The 19228-nt window shown below is 35.4% G+C and overlaps 1 protein-coding gene across 2 annotated transcripts in view; it reads right to left on the minus strand.

Annotated features, from left to right (window-relative positions):
- Positions 1 to 19228, minus strand: part of ITGAV (integrin subunit alpha V) — a 102164-nt gene that overhangs the window by 28313 nt on the left and 54623 nt on the right. For both annotated transcript variants that reach the window (XM_061135098.1, XM_061135097.1), the window contains exons 6-15: positions 18164 to 18209; positions 14131 to 14256; positions 13199 to 13243; positions 12419 to 12462; positions 12274 to 12330; positions 9739 to 9791; positions 9134 to 9336; positions 5424 to 5615; positions 2782 to 2827; positions 1285 to 1392 (exon numbers count right to left, since the gene is read on the minus strand). In XM_061135098.1, the coding sequence (XP_060991081.1) occupies positions 1285 to 1392; positions 2782 to 2827; positions 5424 to 5615; positions 9134 to 9336; positions 9739 to 9791; positions 12274 to 12330; positions 12419 to 12462; positions 13199 to 13243; positions 14131 to 14256; positions 18164 to 18209 (920 nt within the window). The remainder of the gene's footprint in view (positions 1 to 1284; positions 1393 to 2781; positions 2828 to 5423; positions 5616 to 9133; positions 9337 to 9738; positions 9792 to 12273; positions 12331 to 12418; positions 12463 to 13198; positions 13244 to 14130; positions 14257 to 18163; positions 18210 to 19228) is intronic.

Below are 19228 nucleotides of genomic sequence, written 5' to 3' on the forward strand. Positions count from 1 at the left end.
TCCTTTCATGATACTTTAATGAGACAAAAAAGAAAAAAAAAAATTCCTAAGCTCCTCTCAAGTTTATAGAACCTCTTCGATAAATCTAAATGAGGAAAATGACAGTCCAGATTTAAAATAAATATCTAACTTATTTAAAAGTCCCACAAAGCTCCCTTTAATTAGTAAGCTCCTCTAGAACAGTATTTGTCACAGTTTATTACTAGGTCATGACATCAGTTTACTGGGTTGTGGCCAGCATCTTAAAAAAAAACAAATATATGTCTAAAATTGACTTAAGTATCAAGGATAAGATTTCATGAAACTTAAGTTTTAAAAACCTATGTTTACTGGATTATGATGTAAAATGTGTTTCATCCTATAATCAAAAACATATGAAAGCTACTGCTCTAGTTAATGTATTCAAAGCCTTCACACTGTTACCAAAATAAGCAAAAATCTTGAAAATGTCACTGCCAATCAATGAAAATGAAGACCAAATATTATTGAACTTTTAATGCACTCTGATGAAAGAAATAAAATTTTTATTGTGTACATGTTTGTTTAATATATATTATAAAAAATTTGAAAAATGATTTTAATAACAATAAATACTTCAAAAAGAAAATCAGGAAAAATATCTTTCCATTAGATCATTTGAAGTAAAATTTTCCCAGCTTCCAATCATTCTACCCTTCATATATAAGTTCTCTTTGATTTTTCTGTGTAAGTAAGAAGCACAAACATTGTTTCCCAAAGTTGGGTACTTACAGTCAGTTTATATGGATCAGGACTTTTCATTATTAATTTTATAAAAAATAGCAAAAAAAAAATCACATGATACAGTGAAAAGTAATAAAAAATGGAAACTTGAGAAATAGAGAAGAATTTCAGACATTAAGCTTACAGAAAAAGTTACATTTTTCTTCAGAAATTAGTAAAAGAACAAACAGAAAACCAATACCTTCAAGCAAAATAATTCTTTTCATACAATTAGTCATAGATATTAAATCTGAAAAACATCATTAGTTTTTAAAAATCAAAATCGAAATGCTCACTGGCTTTTTTATTTTTGATATATTCATTTTTCAAAAATTAGCTTTATACTAGTTTATAGAATATTTCTAGAGGCTTATATGTACCCTCTTTGGAACAATATTTTTAAATTCAATCTATGACAAGAAAATAGAGTATATCCATAGAAACTGTTTGAGTAATATTTCAGCCCACTCCCCCATTTTCAATTAATTTTATAATGATTGAACCAATAATTATAATAATAACTTATTAAGCAAACACCCTTACCAGGAAACTTTGAGATCTGTCCCAGGCAGAGAGCAGGTTTTATTTTCTTGATTTAAAATGCTAGGGTACACTTCAAGGCCAGCATTTACAGTGATAACTGGTCTGGCCCTGGTTTTAAAAAAAAAGAAAAAAAGTTATTTAAAATATTACACTGATCTAAGTACTTTAGGTTCACATTCATGGTGTATACAGAGCAATGTTCACTAAAGCAGTGTTTGTAATAGCAAAAAGAATAGAAACAATCTAAACTTAGAAAGACCAAATATCCCAGTTTGCCCCAGACTGTCTTGATTTTATCAGTGAAAGTTCCATGACCTGGTAAAGCCCCCTCAATTCCAAGCAAAGCAGGACCACTGGTCACAACCTATTGAACACAGCCCATTAAAGCAGGATGGTTAAACAGGTCAGGGGATAGCTACCTAATGCAGCTGCAATACAAAAGGGAGATGAGTGCTGTAAAGCCATCTGCACTAATATGGGATGAGATTAACCAGGAGAGAATTTTAGTATGACAGGGAAAAAAAAAACCATGCAAAAAGGATGCATGCACAACACATACACACACTCAATTTCGTAATGCACAGAATGTTTCTAGTAGGATATACTAATGAACTAGTAACTGGTGTGAGAGGAAGTATGTATTTTTTTATTGTATGCCCTTTTTATATTGCTTGAAATTTTACCACATGCCTGTATTAATTCGTTAATAGCAATTTTTTAAACTAAACAATAAATTAAAATAAATATAGTTTTCCAAAGTTAGATGTACATGTTTATGCTCTGTAAAAAAATATAGCAGGCTCAGGTCAGTGTGTTTGTTCCAATCATGACAAATCCTAGACTCTGTACGGCCACAAGCTGCTCTGAGAGGCACAATCAAGTTGACCTACACTGCACAAGAGGGTTAGTTTTCCTGCCATGTATAAGCACAGTCCATAGAAGTGTAAACATCTTAATCTGCTTGCAATGCCAGATGATACTGTAAGGCAATGGGAACTGATGAAACACAGAGAATTATGGGAAATATGTATGAAACTGGGAACTAGAGATATGTAGATTTACACATACTACTCTGATAAAAACATTTATTTTGGGAGTCATTACATACTTCCCCGGTGGTCTCAGAATACTGTGGCACAAATACCAAGTTAATTTCTCGTCTCTTAGAGGAAAATGTAACTTTTATACTTTTAAATGTAACTCATATACTTTTAAATTCACAAAATCTAAAACATAGGAGAACATCTTTGAACAAATTTAAAGAACAAAGATGGAAAATTCTGAATGCTTTTCTAAAAAAAAAAAAAATCTACTGCTTTCTCTATTCTGGGGATCTCCTTGTATCACTACTCCTTGCCTGAAGTGAATCTTGAACAGAAAGAACAAATTTTATCATTACTTCAAGAAAATTAAATGAAATTTAAGCACTGGTACTTAACTATAAAACTTTCATATAATTCATAATACTCCTGTATTATCAGATATGGAAAGTCTTACCTGTATAATACAGCTCTATCTACACCAAAAGCTCCTACAATTAAGTCTTAAAAGAGAATAGAAAAACTGTGTTAATAATAACAGTTTTTTAAAATTCACATACGATTCTATAAAGCCCTCCATGTATATAATAAAGATTAGATTTAGACATAGACTCAAAGTTCTTCATCAGTGATTTTAAGATAACATCTAAAAGGCTAAAATTCATATGAAAACTTTACACTATTATCAATGACAAACACTTTCATAACACTAATTTTTTCATCCATCCAGGTAGATAAGAATCTTCTGAATGGATACTGAGTAAAAATCAACACCAATGAGGAAGGATATACCACCCAAACATATATTCCCAAAGGTAAACGCTTTATAGATGCCTATGGCTTTCTTTAATTCAGTTTTTTAAATTTATTTCTTTTTAATTGAAGGATAACTTATTGTGTTGGTTTCTGTCATACATCAACATGAATCAGCCATAGGGATACATTTGCCTTTTAAATACATTTGATACATTTGACTTTTAAATTTCTATTTTTTGAAACAAAAAAATTTTTGAATTTTGTGTTTTGAAACAAAAAGAAATTTTTTCTTTCTGTTTTTGAAACAAAATAAAACCAAAATACAAACACAGTTGACTCTTGAACAACATGGGTTTGAATTGAGCAAATCTACTTATATATGGATTTTTTTTTTTAAACAGAAAGTACTATAGCACTACACAACCTGAGGTTGGTTCACAACCAGAACCGTTGATACAGAGGTCGACTGGAGTTAGTTATATATGAACTTTTGACTGTGCAGAGGGTCAGCACCCTTAATACACTGTTCAAGGATCAACTGTACCTAGAATCCTTAGAATGACAGCAGATAGAATCCAAATCCAAGAACAGAATGCATTAGTCTTCACACGTAGCTATTACCACTGGTTCACAGTCAGGAAAAATGAAATCAGAACTCTATCTCACAGTATATGCGTGCGTGTATGCTAAGTCACTTCAGTTGTGTCTGACTTTGTGATCCCATGGACTATAGCCCAATAGGCTTACCCAAGCTTAATTTGACAAAGCTCTTTCTAAGCAGAAAAGTACATGAGAAACCATAAAGACAGATACAGTGGATCACAAAAAATTAGGAACTTTTTTATGCCCCAAAAGAAAACATGACCGGAAACAGAGCTATCTGCGCTTTGTATCCCCTCAGTTATGACAACCGTGCCGTGAACAACGGCAGGGGCTTGAACAGCAGTTGAAATATTGAATTAAACTGATTTATAACATAAAATCAAGACAGCAGTAATTAGTACTAGGTTGGTGCAAAAGTAATTGCGGTTTTACAATGCTGACCTTTGCCATTTGATATTGGAATACATCCTTAAACAAATGGGGTTATGTTATACATCATTTCAATGTGCATTTCTCACTTTACATTTTTTTTGCTAATGACTTAATACTTGCTGTATATTTTATAGTTATTTTAGACTATGGAAATGATGTTAGACAAAAAGCAAAATTGAGTGACTTCCTTATTCAAGTTCAAAGTGGGTCAGAGACAGCGGCGGAGACAACTCACAACATCAACAACGCATTTGGAAGGAACTGATGATGAACATACAGGCCGTTGGTAAATCAAGAAGTTTTGCAAATGAGATGAAAGCCTTGAAGATGAGAAGCACAGTGGCCGGCCATCAGAAGTTGACAACAACCAACTGAAAGGATCATCAAAGCTGATCCTCTTACAACTAACTACACAAGAAGTTGAGAAACTCAGCGCTGACCGTTCTATACTTGTCTGGCATTTGAAGCAATTTGGAAAGGTGAAAAGGCTAGATAAGTAGGTGCCTCGTGTGCTGACAGAAAATCAAAATAATAGTCCTTTTGAAGTGTCATCTTCTCTTATTCTATGCAACAACAATGAACCATTTCTCAATCATACTGTGACCTGTGATGAAAAGAGGATTTTATACAAAAATGGTGACAACCAGCTCAGTGGTTAGACTAAGAAGAAACTCCAAATCACTTTCCAAAGCCAAATTTGCACCAAAAAAGGTCATGGTCACTATTTGGTGGTCTGCTGCTGGTCTGATCCACTATAGCTTTCTAAATCCCAGTGAAACCATTACATCTGAGAAGTATGCTCAGCAAATCGATGAGATATATGGAGAACTACATCACTTGCAGCAGGCATTGCTCAACAGAAAGGGCCGAATTCTTCACAGCAACCCCTGACTGTATGTTGCACAATCAATGCTTCTAGAGTTGAACAAATCGGGCTACAAGTGTTCCCTCATCTTCCATATTCACCTGACCTCTCACCAACTGACTACTACTTCTTCAAGCATCTTGACTACTTAATGCAGTGAAGATGCTTCCACAACCAGCAGGAGGCAGAAAATGCTTTCTGAGAAGTTCATCAAATCCTGAAGCACAGATTTTTACACTACAGGATCAAACAAACTTATTTCTCACTGGCAAAAATTTGTTTATTGTAATGGTTCCTATTTTGATTAACAAAGATGTGTTTGAGCCTAGTTATAATGATTTAAAGTCCATGGTCTGAAACGGCAATTACATTTGCACCAACCTAATATTACTGGCTGTTAGGACTGAAAAATCTAAGATGCTCTATTTATTTCTAAGAAGCACCTGGATATCCATTCTTGTCTATATCCGTGGCTCCTTTCATGGAATAGCCAAAGCTTGGTGGCATGCTCCGAGCTGCCCACTTCCCTTCCAGGATCTGAGATGGTACTGCATTCAAGCCTGTGGGTCTTCCATTGAAAATATAAACAATTCCTTTTTTATCTTCACCCCCATATGGAGCAGCAATTGCAATATCTGAGGGGGAAAAGGAAGAGAGGGAGAGTAAGGAGGTGGGGAAAGGGGTGGGGGGAAGGTGAAGAAATGAGAGTGGGAGGGAGGAGGGAACAGATGGAGAAAATACGTCATAGTGCTCATCATTATTTCTGTGGAGAAGATCCTAACATCTTTAGAATCCATGTATTGATACCATGATAAATATTGATTCAAAGTTCAGTAGTGTACTCTTAACTCAAAAGCAAAAACCAAATTCAAGGAGATTCAAGCAAACAGTATGGAAATAACATTAACTTGGAGCCATATATTCTGGGTCTGACCTTGGACAAATCACGTAACCATTCTTGATCTCAAATGACTCATCCTTAAAACAGAGAGGAGGGGACATGTCAAAATATTCATCTAAGGTTCATTCTAGCTCTCAAAATTCTAGTTAATTTAATTGGGCATGGTTTTGAGGGGTTTTTTTATTTTGTTGAGAAGTCAATCTGGTTCAGAGACTTGAACACTATGATTTCATCTCTATCTTAATCAATTTATACCAAAATTTTTAAAAGTTTGAAATTCTTAAAAAGAAAAAAAACAACCAAATGGTCACTATAACCTTTCCTAACTCCAGATATATTATGAATACTATGTCCACCTCCCTCTATCTTTGCTGGCCCCACGCTGGACAAGCCATTGTCATCCTTTGCCTGGACCCCTAAAGGAGTCTAAGTGCCTCCCACTTCTACTCTTGCCCCTATAATCCATTCTCCTCAAGACTGACAAATGTTAATATCATGTCACCTTCCTGCTTAAAAATCCTTCAATTATTTCCCAAAGCATTCAAATGCCACCTAGTTTGTCCATTCATCACCCCACCTCTAACCCAACCCCAAATCTTCATACCAATCCTTGCCTTTTCTGATTCTTAAACTCACCAGGTTAGCCCCCATCTCTGGATTTGTACTTGCTGTGCCCTCTGCCTTATAGGCTCTTGCTCCACAGCTTTTCAAGCTTTGCTCCCACTGTTTGTCCAAATTGTCAGAGAGCTCCTCCCTGGCCCTTCTGTGGAGTAACACCCTCTCCTTCCTCTATCTAGGCACTCTCTACCACATCACCTTGCCTTTTGTTTGTCTAAACCCACAGCCTTTATCACTACCTGAATTTCCCCTTTATGTGTTTACTCTATTGCTCCTCTACAAAACATAAATTTCCTAAGAACAAAGATGTGTTCATCTTGCTTAGAACAGCCCCTAAAGACCAGCCATTTCAAACTGCCTCAATTTTCTTAATACACCTAAAGTGGCTTCACCCCCCTCAATGTGACATCCCGAGACATCAAAGAAACCTCATCACTCATTTTTTAAGACGGTTATACCCAGGAATATCTCAAACACTGTGATGACTACTTTCTAGTGTTTACTTGTTCACATTAAACTTGCTCCTACTGATGCTAAATTCCTTAAGGACATGGACAGGCTCTAATTCATCCTCTCATTTTTAGCACTTAGAACAGTGCTTAGCCTGCAGTAAGCACCAACTAAGAATTTGTTATCCTTAAATAAAAAGTAGTGTTTAAATTACGTAAGAGTTCTTCTCAATCCTTCTTTAAGTTTTAAAAGATAAATATAACTTCTAAATTGATGCATGCACTAAGAAAGTTTTTTTTTAAAATACAATTTTCCAACAGAAGGTGGCTCTACTGTTGAGAGATGGTTTTAAAAAATTCTCCTTACCTTTCCTAAACCTTTTGTTATTTTGTATATCCTAATCATATCTTCTCTTGGCTGGTATCTGTCTAGTCTGGAGAGCCCTCCTCTTTCATGTAATCAATCTATTCCTTTGATCATTTTAGCTTCTTTTTCTGTGTTTTTCCCCCTCTGCCTTTCTGGAGACGTATTGACAAAAACTCCACGTAATTGTGGAACATAATTTTATCATTTTGTTTTCAGTATCCCTCTTGATCATACCTAGGGTTTTCCCAGTGGGTGTCAAGTGGAAAGGGAGGAAAAGAGGAGCAAAGACATAAAAATGGGTCAATGTCATCAGGTCTGAATAAGGAAAAGATCCACGTTGTAACTAATACAAACATACACCTACAGACTATATGGGACAATAAGACCTCAGGAGACACTTTGGGAGCAAAAAAAAAAAAAAATCATCTGCAATTGTATCTAGTTCTAAAAGTAAAATCTCTTTGTAAAACTGTTAGAAAACTTTGATATTTTTTAGCTATCACTGCTTATAATTTTTGTGTTCACAGTACATTATTAATAGGAATAGGGAAAGTGGGATGAGATGCTATCTGGATTATGATATTAAAGAAACGTTCTTTAAAGTGGCTGGAATATTCTCAAAACAAGGTGAAGGCAAACATGTCCAGGCTTTCCCAAAATGCCTGGAGGCAGGTCCATCCATAGCAAAGAACTTGTTAAGTGTACTCAAGGTAGAACTTCGGATCTGGCCCTGTTTTCTAGGTTGTTTTTGTTACCAAAAAGTAATGATTTGATCTGTCCTATAGTATTCTTCTCAAGTTCTATATTGAATTTTATCCTAGAATTCCATTTATGTTCTCCTGGTGGTAAAAAATAACCTTTAAGACTATTTTAGGAAGCAAAATGTCCCCTTGAGTAGTTTTTCCACTAACAATGAAAACTTCTAGGGTGAGAGATGACACTTTCAGCGCGTGACATAACAATACCCACGTGGCAGGAATGGTCTTGAGGCCAAACCAACATTTTCCTTTCCTACTACTAACTGGGAGGTTTGAGAGTCATCTGTCTTTTTGAGGTTTTCGTCTTAATTTATAACTTTCTTGTCATTTGCGGGGTGATATCCCTATGTACTACTGATTATACAATCAAACCCATAGTTCAACTCTCCATTTTGTGACCTCTAGGAAGATTGTTAGTATCATTCCTTTTTTAAAAAGTCTTGGTAATTTATAATTTACATTTCACTCAACAGCAGAAGCCAACTTTGATTTTTAAAGGTACCTACAGCTATTAATTAAATTATTAAGTGGGACTGTTATAAAAGTGAACAGATACCTTTTTATCTGTCCCTGTGAAGGGAGATATTACCTCCCTCAGAATATTCTGGATAGTCACAACAAAATTATGGCTTTAAAAATATTAGTGTCAAACCAAACCTTTGAAGGAGGCATTAGGGTCAGCACTGCCTTGACAAGAGGCCTGGGAGCATTTTTTACCCTTGTATCCGAATGGACAGCAGAGGGCACTGCCGCTAAGCAGGACACAGACACAAAAAATCACCAGCTCACACTGGGCTCCCTGGGAATGCAAGTGCCTTTCAAAAATTAACCACTCTGACGCTCTAATTTGAGCTGCATGTATAATAACCCGTGAGAGTCAACTTTGGAAAATTCCCCTCTGATTTTTAAGGGAAATGAACAACCTGCCGTTGAACCTAGTGTGTCACTCAGATCCTTCCTTCCAGGAAGGTTTGCTCGTGTGAGCTTCTATAAATAGGGTATAGGATTTTTTCAGGTGGCCACAGAAAGTCAGGGACCTTCGGCTCTTTACACCCCTTACCGTTGAAGCCATCCTGGTCTAGATCTCCCAAAGGGGCTATGGCACTGCCGAACCTTGCAAAGACCTCAAAACCATTCAGCTTGATGGTCTGGAAGTCTCCCGAAGCTTTCTGCAGAGACACCGAGACCTGTCCCACCTCCTGGAGCTTGCCATCAGAACCACGATCCATGAAGAGAGGTGCGCCGATAAACACATCCGCGTAACTGAAAGAACAGAACTGTTTTCATGAAGAGCAAGATCAAATTCCATATGACTATTCATCATCATGTTCTTTCTGAGTTGAAACTCAAGTTTTCCTCTTTCTGCATCTCTTAAGGCCACATTTGAAATGACCATTTCTCATTCAAACCTTCCTTCAGTTCTTTTAAGAAACTATGAGTAATTCATAAGATTATTTTATTCCTTCATACTATAAAAGCTAGTGAAAGGAATTATTAACAACATCAAGGTTTTCCAGTATTCGTGATTAAGGTTGCATCAAATTGGTTCCCTAAACAGGAGGATTAGCGGGAAGGAGACAGACAGAAGGAAAAATGTTTAGTTTTAGTAAAGCATTCATAAACATGAGAAGAAAACTGTTTCTGGAAACATTTTTTAAAACTTACTCATCCCCATTAATGTCAGTGGCAGCGACAGAAAATCCAAAATATGCAGCCATCTGGATAACGAGATGAAAATGAAATGTTTACATTTCATCCAACTACTTTAGAAAATTAATATTTGTTGTGTATTTACCAAATAGAAAGGATTACTTTTTTCTCTGCATATAGTGCTTCAGTCTAAGTTTCTTCTTTTGTTTATTCTACCAAAACAATGACCGTCCGTTAATGAGGCTTGTATACTTTCCTAGATTTACCGGCAAAACAGCAACGTGTCTTGCAAGACATTTCAGGGTCTTCAGCACACGCCATTTACAAGTCCAAGTACAATCAAGGCTCCTCCTGAGGCCCCACCTCCTATCTCCTCTCCTCTCTACTTATCCAAAGACACCAGACACACTACCGGAAAGACAGACAAGACATTTCAACTGAACACCAGAAGTTACAAATGATGCTGATGCAGTAAAAATAATAAATACTAATTTTTAGTAGGTCATAAATGGTTCTTCCTATGTGAAACCACTACAACTCTAAAGAAATTACTGTTTGAAAAGATACAGAATGGAGTTCCTTTTTGTTTCACATCTCAATCAATTACGTGCCAGTGGTTTTGCTTTTAAATTGCACATAGTACACATGTGCTTGGGTTTATATGGGCTTGTTTTGCAGAGAAGGAATGTCCTCTCCTCACCACAGGAGACTGCTGGCCATCACAGACAGAGCAGTCTGGCTGGAAATACATGTGAAAAAGGAAAGTTCTAAAGAGATTCCAACATACAAAACAAAACTAGGAGTGGGGACAGATTAAAGATGAACTACAGTGAAGGATGAGTCAACAAACCAAAAAAAGTAAAGTTAGTAAATCTTCCAAAATTCGATTAGCTGAGCTATCAGGAGGGAATGATATGGGAGATTCCCAGGTTAATCTATTTTGAATTTATACAGTGTAACTGAGAAAATGAAAGACAAAGTCTGTGCTGAATCACAAGGTCAGAACATGTGTAATAAAGTGCTGGCTGGAATTTAACAGAATGCTACTCTTGGATCTTGGTCTCTCAGGGTACTGGGCCTGAAACTGCAAAGAAAGGATGTCATTGACTGAGAAAAGTCTTGTGCTGTGTTATTATCACTGAAGTGTTTCCCTTGGATTTTCACCACATCCCCATAAGGAAGCTACCAGGATCCCTGCTTTTATACATAAACCATCAGATTGACAATGGTAAACACTGTATCCAATGCAGTAAGACTGAGTGGTGAGAGCCCAGGTCAGTCCTAATGCAAACCCCGCTTTCCTCCACAGAAAAGCTGAGGGCAAAGAGAAGGCATCAAGGACCGAGTACAAGACCCAGAGACACACATGGGCATCCGACAGAGAAGCTGCTTGAGGACAAAACACAACAGCTACAAAGGGATAGCCACCCCTGCCACAGCCGGAACAGCCGACAACTGCACATGTCAACCCTGACGGCCACACAGACGGGACGCTACTGGGGACCTCGAGTCTAGTTTCCCATGCTCTCAATCCTCTTGCAAAGCCAAACAGTCTCAACTGAACAAGAACAGGGCTTAAATCCTAGATGTGCAAACTAGGAGATGCTTTTTTCTACTACTGATTAAGTTTTCCTTTATCATTACAGGTACACCTCGGAGATGCTGCAAGTTCAGTTCCAGACCATATCACCGCAACAAATTGAACTGCCCAGAAAATTTGAGTCACACAAATTTTCTGGTTTCCCGTACATATAACATTTATACTTTAGTCTATAAGTGTGCAATATCATTATGTCTAAAAAAACAATGCATGTATCTTCATTTTAAAATACTTTATCACTAAAAAATACTATCCATCATCTGACAACTCAGGGTTGCCACAAACTTTCAATTTGTAAAAAAAAAACCAGAATCGATGAAATGTATTAATAATGAAAGGCAGGAAAACATGGTACACCTATACTAACTTTCCATTTCATTCTTTGAGACATACAATAATACAGAATATTGTAAAATGCCTATAATTATAGAGAATGTCTATACTTAATAGTACTTAATAGTACTAATTAGTAACTGAAGAATGTTGTATTTCATGTAGTACAAACAAAGTTTACTTGTAATATCCATAGTAAACACATCTTGGCTTTGTTTTACATCTAATAAAATTAAAAGGTCATTCTTTAGATAGATCATTCTTTAAAAAAAAAAAGCATAAATCATTCTTTAAAAGAGAATTTAATGCTATTAGCAAATAAAAAGGAAATTTTTTAGTTTTGTATGTGTCAAATTGGATTTTGTATTTCCTTTTTTAAAAAGCTATTACAGCAATTACAAAAGGCTTTGCTTAAATAAATTACTCTGGTTAAAACAAAGGTGAAATATTTAAAGCCTATTTTATATCTGTAATATCCACTATTAAACCACGTTACTATATATTGAATATTAAACCATCAGACTATTACCAAGAAAAGTTGTTAAAGACAGTAGGAAGTGTTGGTGTCAAAATGTTAAGTTAAGTGAAAAAAAACCCACAACACTTCAAAAGCATACCTGTTCACCAGTAAAATTGTGTAAGGAGGACATGTTTTTCCCATCATAAATATAAACCTGGGCAAGAAAAAAAAAAGCATATGAAATAGAGTAAAATACGAAATAACCCAGAGATTTTTTAGAAAACATCTTTTAAGTTTCCTACCATTCCCAAAGTCCTTGCTGCTCTTGGAACTCCTGAAACGAAGTCTGAAAAGAAAAAATTACTTATTTTTAAGACCAATACTGGCAACTCCAACAGTAAGTGGCTATGTCAGACAGCTTTAAGTTTTGTTATTTCAGTAGACCCTAAATATGAGATCTTTAAAAACTTGGGACTCCATAATAAATGACCCAAGCATTTTTTAACCACGAAATGAAAGCTTTACAAAATATGGAAAGATTCTTGAAGACTTCAAATAAATGTATGTGTGCCCTCAGGATATTTATAATCTTGTGAAAGAGAGCAGACAAGAGAAAAGGGCTTAAGGATGAAGAAAAGCTGAACACACAGTAATAAAAAATAATCCAGAGCCAAGTGAAACAGGGCTGAAGTTGCAATAGTACAGAAATGTGATCAAATCAGGCCAAGTCCAGGCTCCCAAGACTGAGCTCTGAAGACAGACAAAGAGAAGATGGGCTATAGGCAGAGCTCAGAAAGTCACAGATGATGTGGCCAAAGAAAGTAGAAACTATTAAACTTTGCCTCCCCAAAAGAACTGAATCCACTGAACGTAAGAAGGAAAGCGGTGAAGAAACAGCTGGAAGTGAGAGCAGACAGAGGTCGCTGAAGCTCTCAGCTCCCTTGGCTGGTTAAAAGAAGTTTACCACGGACCAAGCTCAGCTTCAAAACTCTTTAACTGCTGACATTTTTCAGTGCCACCTGTTTCAAATGCTTAATCTAAATTTTTTAAAGAGGATTAAATCTAGTTCAAGCGCATCATACCATCTATGCCATCACCGTTGAAATCTCCGACAGCCACTGAGTAACCTAAAGAGGAACAAAGATAAAACACCATCAGGGCAGAACTGATTATCTTCAACTTATTTGCAGACTAAGCTTTCCTGAAAATACCTTCAACTAATTCCTTTAATTATGTAATATTTTGTCCTCTAGGAGAAATGGGTTCATATGTGTATGATAAATGAATCTTGAAGAAAATAATGGTGCTAAATACTCGAATAGTATATCTCTGTTAGAAATATAAGACTGTTTTATCAACTTTACAAAGGAGTCAGTTAAAAACAGGGCAAATTTGCAATTCGTCATAAATTATACGAGTAACAAACAACAGATTTTCTCAATCAGCAAAATACTATTTCTGTCATGTATACTTGGTTTAATGAATAAGAGAAACTTAGAACAAAAGTTAATAAATCCTAAACCAAAACTGTAGTTTAACATAAGTGAATAGAAGTTCAAGAATCAGACTGCCTGGATTGGAATCCGAGAAAAGCAAAGTTATAAGTGAAGGACTTTAGGCAAAGACTTCAGACTTTATTTTGCCTGTCTGTGCCTCAGTATCTTTATCTATAAAATGGGAGCAATAACAGTACACTGTCACAGACTTGTGAGGATTAAATGAGTTATTACAGGTAAAGCTCTTAGAACAACGTCCAGAATGCAGCAAGCACATCTTAAAGACTATCCATTATTATTATCACTGTGTAAATAATCATGCTCTTAAATTTCAGCTACTGAAATACAACATAATCTAGGTACTCGTAATAACAATTTGAAATTATATGTTCCTTGTATTTTAAGAAAATCTTAATCTATTTCACATAAAAGATTTTTCTACTGAAAGCATCATATGCAAATATAGGACAAATCTACCGCAACACCAGAAAGTGAATCCATATTTCGATTTTACCTACCCAAATAACTGTCATCAAAAATAGCTTGTGCAGTCCGAGTTGCTAACTGGTTATTATACTTGATGCTGTAAACTTTGGGGTCATATTTAGATACAATTTCTGCTACTTGATCGGAAATGAGTTGACCTGAAAGAAATACATAAAATAAATTATAATTTTAAATGAGCTGCCCTGAAAACAATATATAAAATAAATGACAATTTTCTAGCAGAACTATATGATGCAGATGATGGATAGTACCTTCATGCAATAAAATAGATTAGATATAAATCTTTCTGCTTATTAGTCTTAAATAACTCTTCATGATCCTAAATCTGAAATTTGATTATTTTTAAGCCACAATTATTTCTATTCAAGGCTAGTACTTAACAAGTTAGTCTCTGCTAAAAAGCAAAAATTTATAAATGCAGAATTTAATTCACTAAAAAGTCAATGTTAAATAAATGGAATCATAAAATCAAGGATTGTTTCCCAACCAAATTTCAAATTAGAACTTGAAAAATCTACTGAAATTATTTTTACTTTCATAATAATTGGTTAAACTGTTTTTTCTTAATGAGCTATTTGGACACCTTTATGAAGCAGCCTGAAAGAGTGACTGCATTTTCTTCACAACCTTAAGTTATCAGGTACACGAGAAAAACCAGACACCTACATAAAAATCAGACTGCCTCCTTGCCCCCAAGAAAGGCTGTTTGATTTATCAAATGCCATCTCCGTAACATATGGAAAACAATCTCTTCATTTCCGCTATCTCAGAAAGAAAATCGTAACAGCTAAAGTTATCAATCTAGCTCCGATTTTTCCAGTCACACAAGCTGAGTTTGTAGGGAAGAACACTTTCTGTCTGGGTCACTAATTTATTACCTTTGCCAGCATGTGTGTGTGCTTAGTCATGTCTTGACTCTTTGCAACCACATGGACTGTAGCCCACCAGACCCCTCTGTCCATGGGGTTTTCCAGGCAAGAACACTGGAGTGGGTTGCCATTTCCTTCTCCAGGGAATATTCTCAACCCAGGAATCAAACCCACATCTCCTGCATCTCCTGCATTGCAGGCAGATTCTTTACTGCTTGAGCCACTGGGGAATCCCATCATCTTGCCTAAGTGGTATCAAACACATATGAGGGATTCCTTAAATATTTCTTGAACCAAAGAACACAGGAAAATTTACCATGTCTTTGGAATAAAACATCATTATCATTTTCTCTATTCTTACACAGACAATTCTGAGATCTATGGGAAAATTCATCCTAACATCTTATGTATTCCCAGTGAAACATGCTGATTTTAATCTTATTAAAACAAAATATTCTCTGCCCAGTCACTGAGTTTTTAGTAACATATTATATACCATTTATAATAAATCAATAGTATCTGTATCTGTGCTAATTTATAATAAACAGGAATGCCTGCATTGTGCAACACTCCAAGTATTAAAAGAACAAGTAATTTAAATAAGTTCACAATTGTGTCTCTTAAAAAGGCAGAGTTAAAGAGTCCTGACCAAGAATCACAAAATCCATCTTTGGTTCCCACACATGCCTATGAGACACTTCCCTCTCTTCTACTGAATGATATACCTAGCAGCAAAGAGGAAAAGAAATCCATGTTTTATACCTAACTAGAAAGCATTAATACATATTTTCTTACATACAATGCTATTTTCATTTTTATTGTAAGGCTACAAAACTCAAGTATAATTTTCCTACATCATTTCATTTTCCAATAGAGGTATAATTCATAGAAATTAACATTTTTCAGTTTTAGTTAATATGTCTCATACTGATCCTCTTTGCCTGATTTTTCTTTTTCTCCTTTACCATCCCTTCCAATTTCTCACTTATTCCCACTTTTTATTCCTTATTTTCCTTCCACCTTGTTTTTCTTCAGCAAATCTCTTTCTTGCAAATCAATACAGTCAGAGATTTTCCAGGTCTTCCAAATACTGACAATGCTTGAATAACGGAATACCAATAAACAAAAAAGCCTTGATTTGGTAAATGGCACTTTTTAGCAGTTCCAAAGAAAGGCAATCCCAAAGAATGCTCAAACTACCGCACAATTGCACTCATCTCACATGCTAGTAAAGTAATGCTCAAAATTCTCCAAGCCAGGCTTCAGCAATACGTGAACCGTGAACTTCCAGATGTTCAAGCTGGTTTTAGAAAAGGCAGAGGAACCAGAGATCAAATTATCAACATCCGCTGGATCACTGAAAAAGCAAGAGAGTTTCAGAAAAAACATCTATTTCTGCTTTATTGACTATGCCAAAGCCTTTGTCTGTGTGGATCATAATAAACTGTGGAAAATTCTTCAAGAGATGGGCATACAAGACCACCTGACCTGCCTCTTGAGAAACCTGTATGCAGGTCAGGAAGCAACAGTTAGAACTGGACATGGAACAACACACTGGTTCCAAATAGGAAAAGGAGTACGTCAAGGCTGTATATTGTCACCCTGCTTATTTAACATCTATGCATAGTACATCATGAGAAACGCTGGGCTGGAAGAAGCACAAGCTGGAATCAAGATTGCCGGGAGAAATATCAATAACCTCAGATATGCAGATAACACCACCCTTATGGCAGAGAGTGAAAAGAACTAAAAAGCCTCTTGATGAAAGTGAAAGAGGAGAGTGAAAAAGTTGGCTTAAAGCTCAACATTCAGAAAACCAAGATCATGGCATCTGGTACCATCACTTCATGGCAAATAGACGCAGAAACAGTGGAAACAGCGTCAGACTTTATTTTTGGGGGCTCCAAAATCACTGCAGATGGTGATTGCAGCCATGAAATTAAAAGACACCTACTCCTTGGAAGGAAAGTTATGACCAACCTAGACAGCATATTAAAAAGCAGAGACATTACTTTGCCAACAAAGGTCCGTGTGGTCAAGGATATGGTTTTTCCAGTGGTCATGTATGGATGTGAGAGTTGGACTGTGAAGAAAGCTGAGGACCGAAGAATTGATGCTTTTGAACTGTGGTGTTGGAGAAGACTCTTGAGAGTCCCTTGGACTGCAAAGAGATCCAACCAGTCCATCCTAAAGGAGACCAGTCCTGGGTGTTCATTGGAAGGACTGATGTTAAAGCTGAAACTCCAGTACTTTGGCCACCTGATGCGAAAAGCTGACTCATTGGAAAAGACCCTGATGCTGGGAGGGATTGGGGGCAGGAGGAGAAGGGGACGACAGAGGATGAGATGGCTGGATGGCATCACCGACTTTATGGACATGAGTTTGAGTAAACTCCGGGAGTTGGTGATGGACAGGGAGGCCTGGCGTGCTGCGGTTCATGGGGTCGCAAAGAGTCGGACACTACTGAGTGACTGAACTGACTGACTTTTTAGCAGAAAATAAACATATGAATATATCGACTAAATAAATAATTATGTTTCTAATGATAAATGAAACATAAATCAAATAAGCATATATAGTTACCAATTTTCAAACTGTAAGAAAATAATGATCTGTTATACATTTGTTCAAATGGTAATTCTATTAGTCCTCTGGAAATGACTAAAGAATGCAGATTTTTACTTCAATCATCAATGCCAATTTAATATATTCTTTTGATCTTACTTAATAAGATCCTCTATTCTTACAACTTCCCAAATACAAAGAAATCATTGTCAGTGATTAATGAGAAAATAACCACATCAATGTTCTACCTACAGCCCCTCATTCTTCCTAATGATTAATTATATCATTTCCTCTAAAGTACAGAGATGAAGTATATAAGCAATAAAAGTTAATTACTTTAAATTACTTTATAAATTTACTTTATAATTTACTTTTAAATATTTAGTTAATTTTCTACTAGAAATGCATACATTATATATTTTACATATACCTTATTATATATGATGTTATAGTCTTTTTTAAAAAAATTATATATATAGTGGTTATACATTTAAATTTAACTTTTTCATTTATTTCTTTTAAATAATTTGAAAAGTCTCAAAGGTACATGATAAGCCAGATGAGTCTGAAATATAGTCATTATTGGGTAATTTTTAAAAGATTAACCTACCTTGCCAGTAAAAACTGCCAGGACCACCAAGAAGTACTCTGTCAGCCTAGATTAAATCAAACAGAAAGATATGTATTTTAAAATGGATAGCTTTAAAAACTGAGAACAATGTAATAAACATAACAGCTACATATTCATATGTAGCTATATATGACATATATATGCATATACATTAAAGCAAACAAAATCATAAATCTTAAAGCCAGCTGACTCCATAATTTTCACTGCACCTTTTCTAAAACACATACAATAAATATCAAAAAGGAAGCCTATAATATATTCATTTAATATATGAAAATATACATATATATGTATGTGTGTATATATATATATATATACAGATTCTGTAGCTCTTGGCTGCTTCACACACTTGGTATAAAGTACTGTCAGCAAAGTATTATTAGTTACAGTAAGAAAAAAAGTCACTCCTTAATTTTGTTTATTACATTTGTGACTACACGGACAAATTTCCTTTCTAAAAATCATTAAATGTTTTTCAAGCTAAAGCAAAATGTTTAGTGTCAGGTAGATCTAAACAGGAGTGAGGTTTGAGGGTACATTTTTCAGAGTATGCTAGGTATACAAATTACACTTGTCTAGCATTTCTTATATCTGTAACAAATTATAAATATCTAATTCAAGGTATTTAGTGTTTTGAGCATATTTTTAAAATTTCTTCTTGCTGGAGAAAAGAGAAAAACTTTCTCTCTCCAAATACACATACAGTCTTTGAAGCTTTCAACAATCTCCTGCCTTGGCTATGTAAAAGATATTTCTAAGTTGTCTGCTTTAAAATGACACCACTTTTCAGAAATGAGTTGAAGAAAGCAGTTAATTTAGCGATGCCTATTCATGGCATGGGAATATTTCTGGGGTTATAGTTGTACTGGTGTAAGTACAGAAAATATGAACACTTCTTGTTTTAATACAACATCTATTTGAAAATACATCATCCAAGTTGAAACCTTTTATGTGTTAATATACTTTACCTCTCTGTTCTGCTTCCTTATATTTTAAATAATGAGTAATTATGAATAAATTTTGAACTATGAATTTCAAATTGAG

Source organism: Dama dama, chromosome 33 (assembly GCF_033118175.1).
Source record: "Dama dama isolate Ldn47 chromosome 33, ASM3311817v1, whole genome shotgun sequence".
NCBI classification, from domain to species: Eukaryota; Metazoa; Chordata; class Mammalia; order Artiodactyla; family Cervidae; genus Dama; species Dama dama.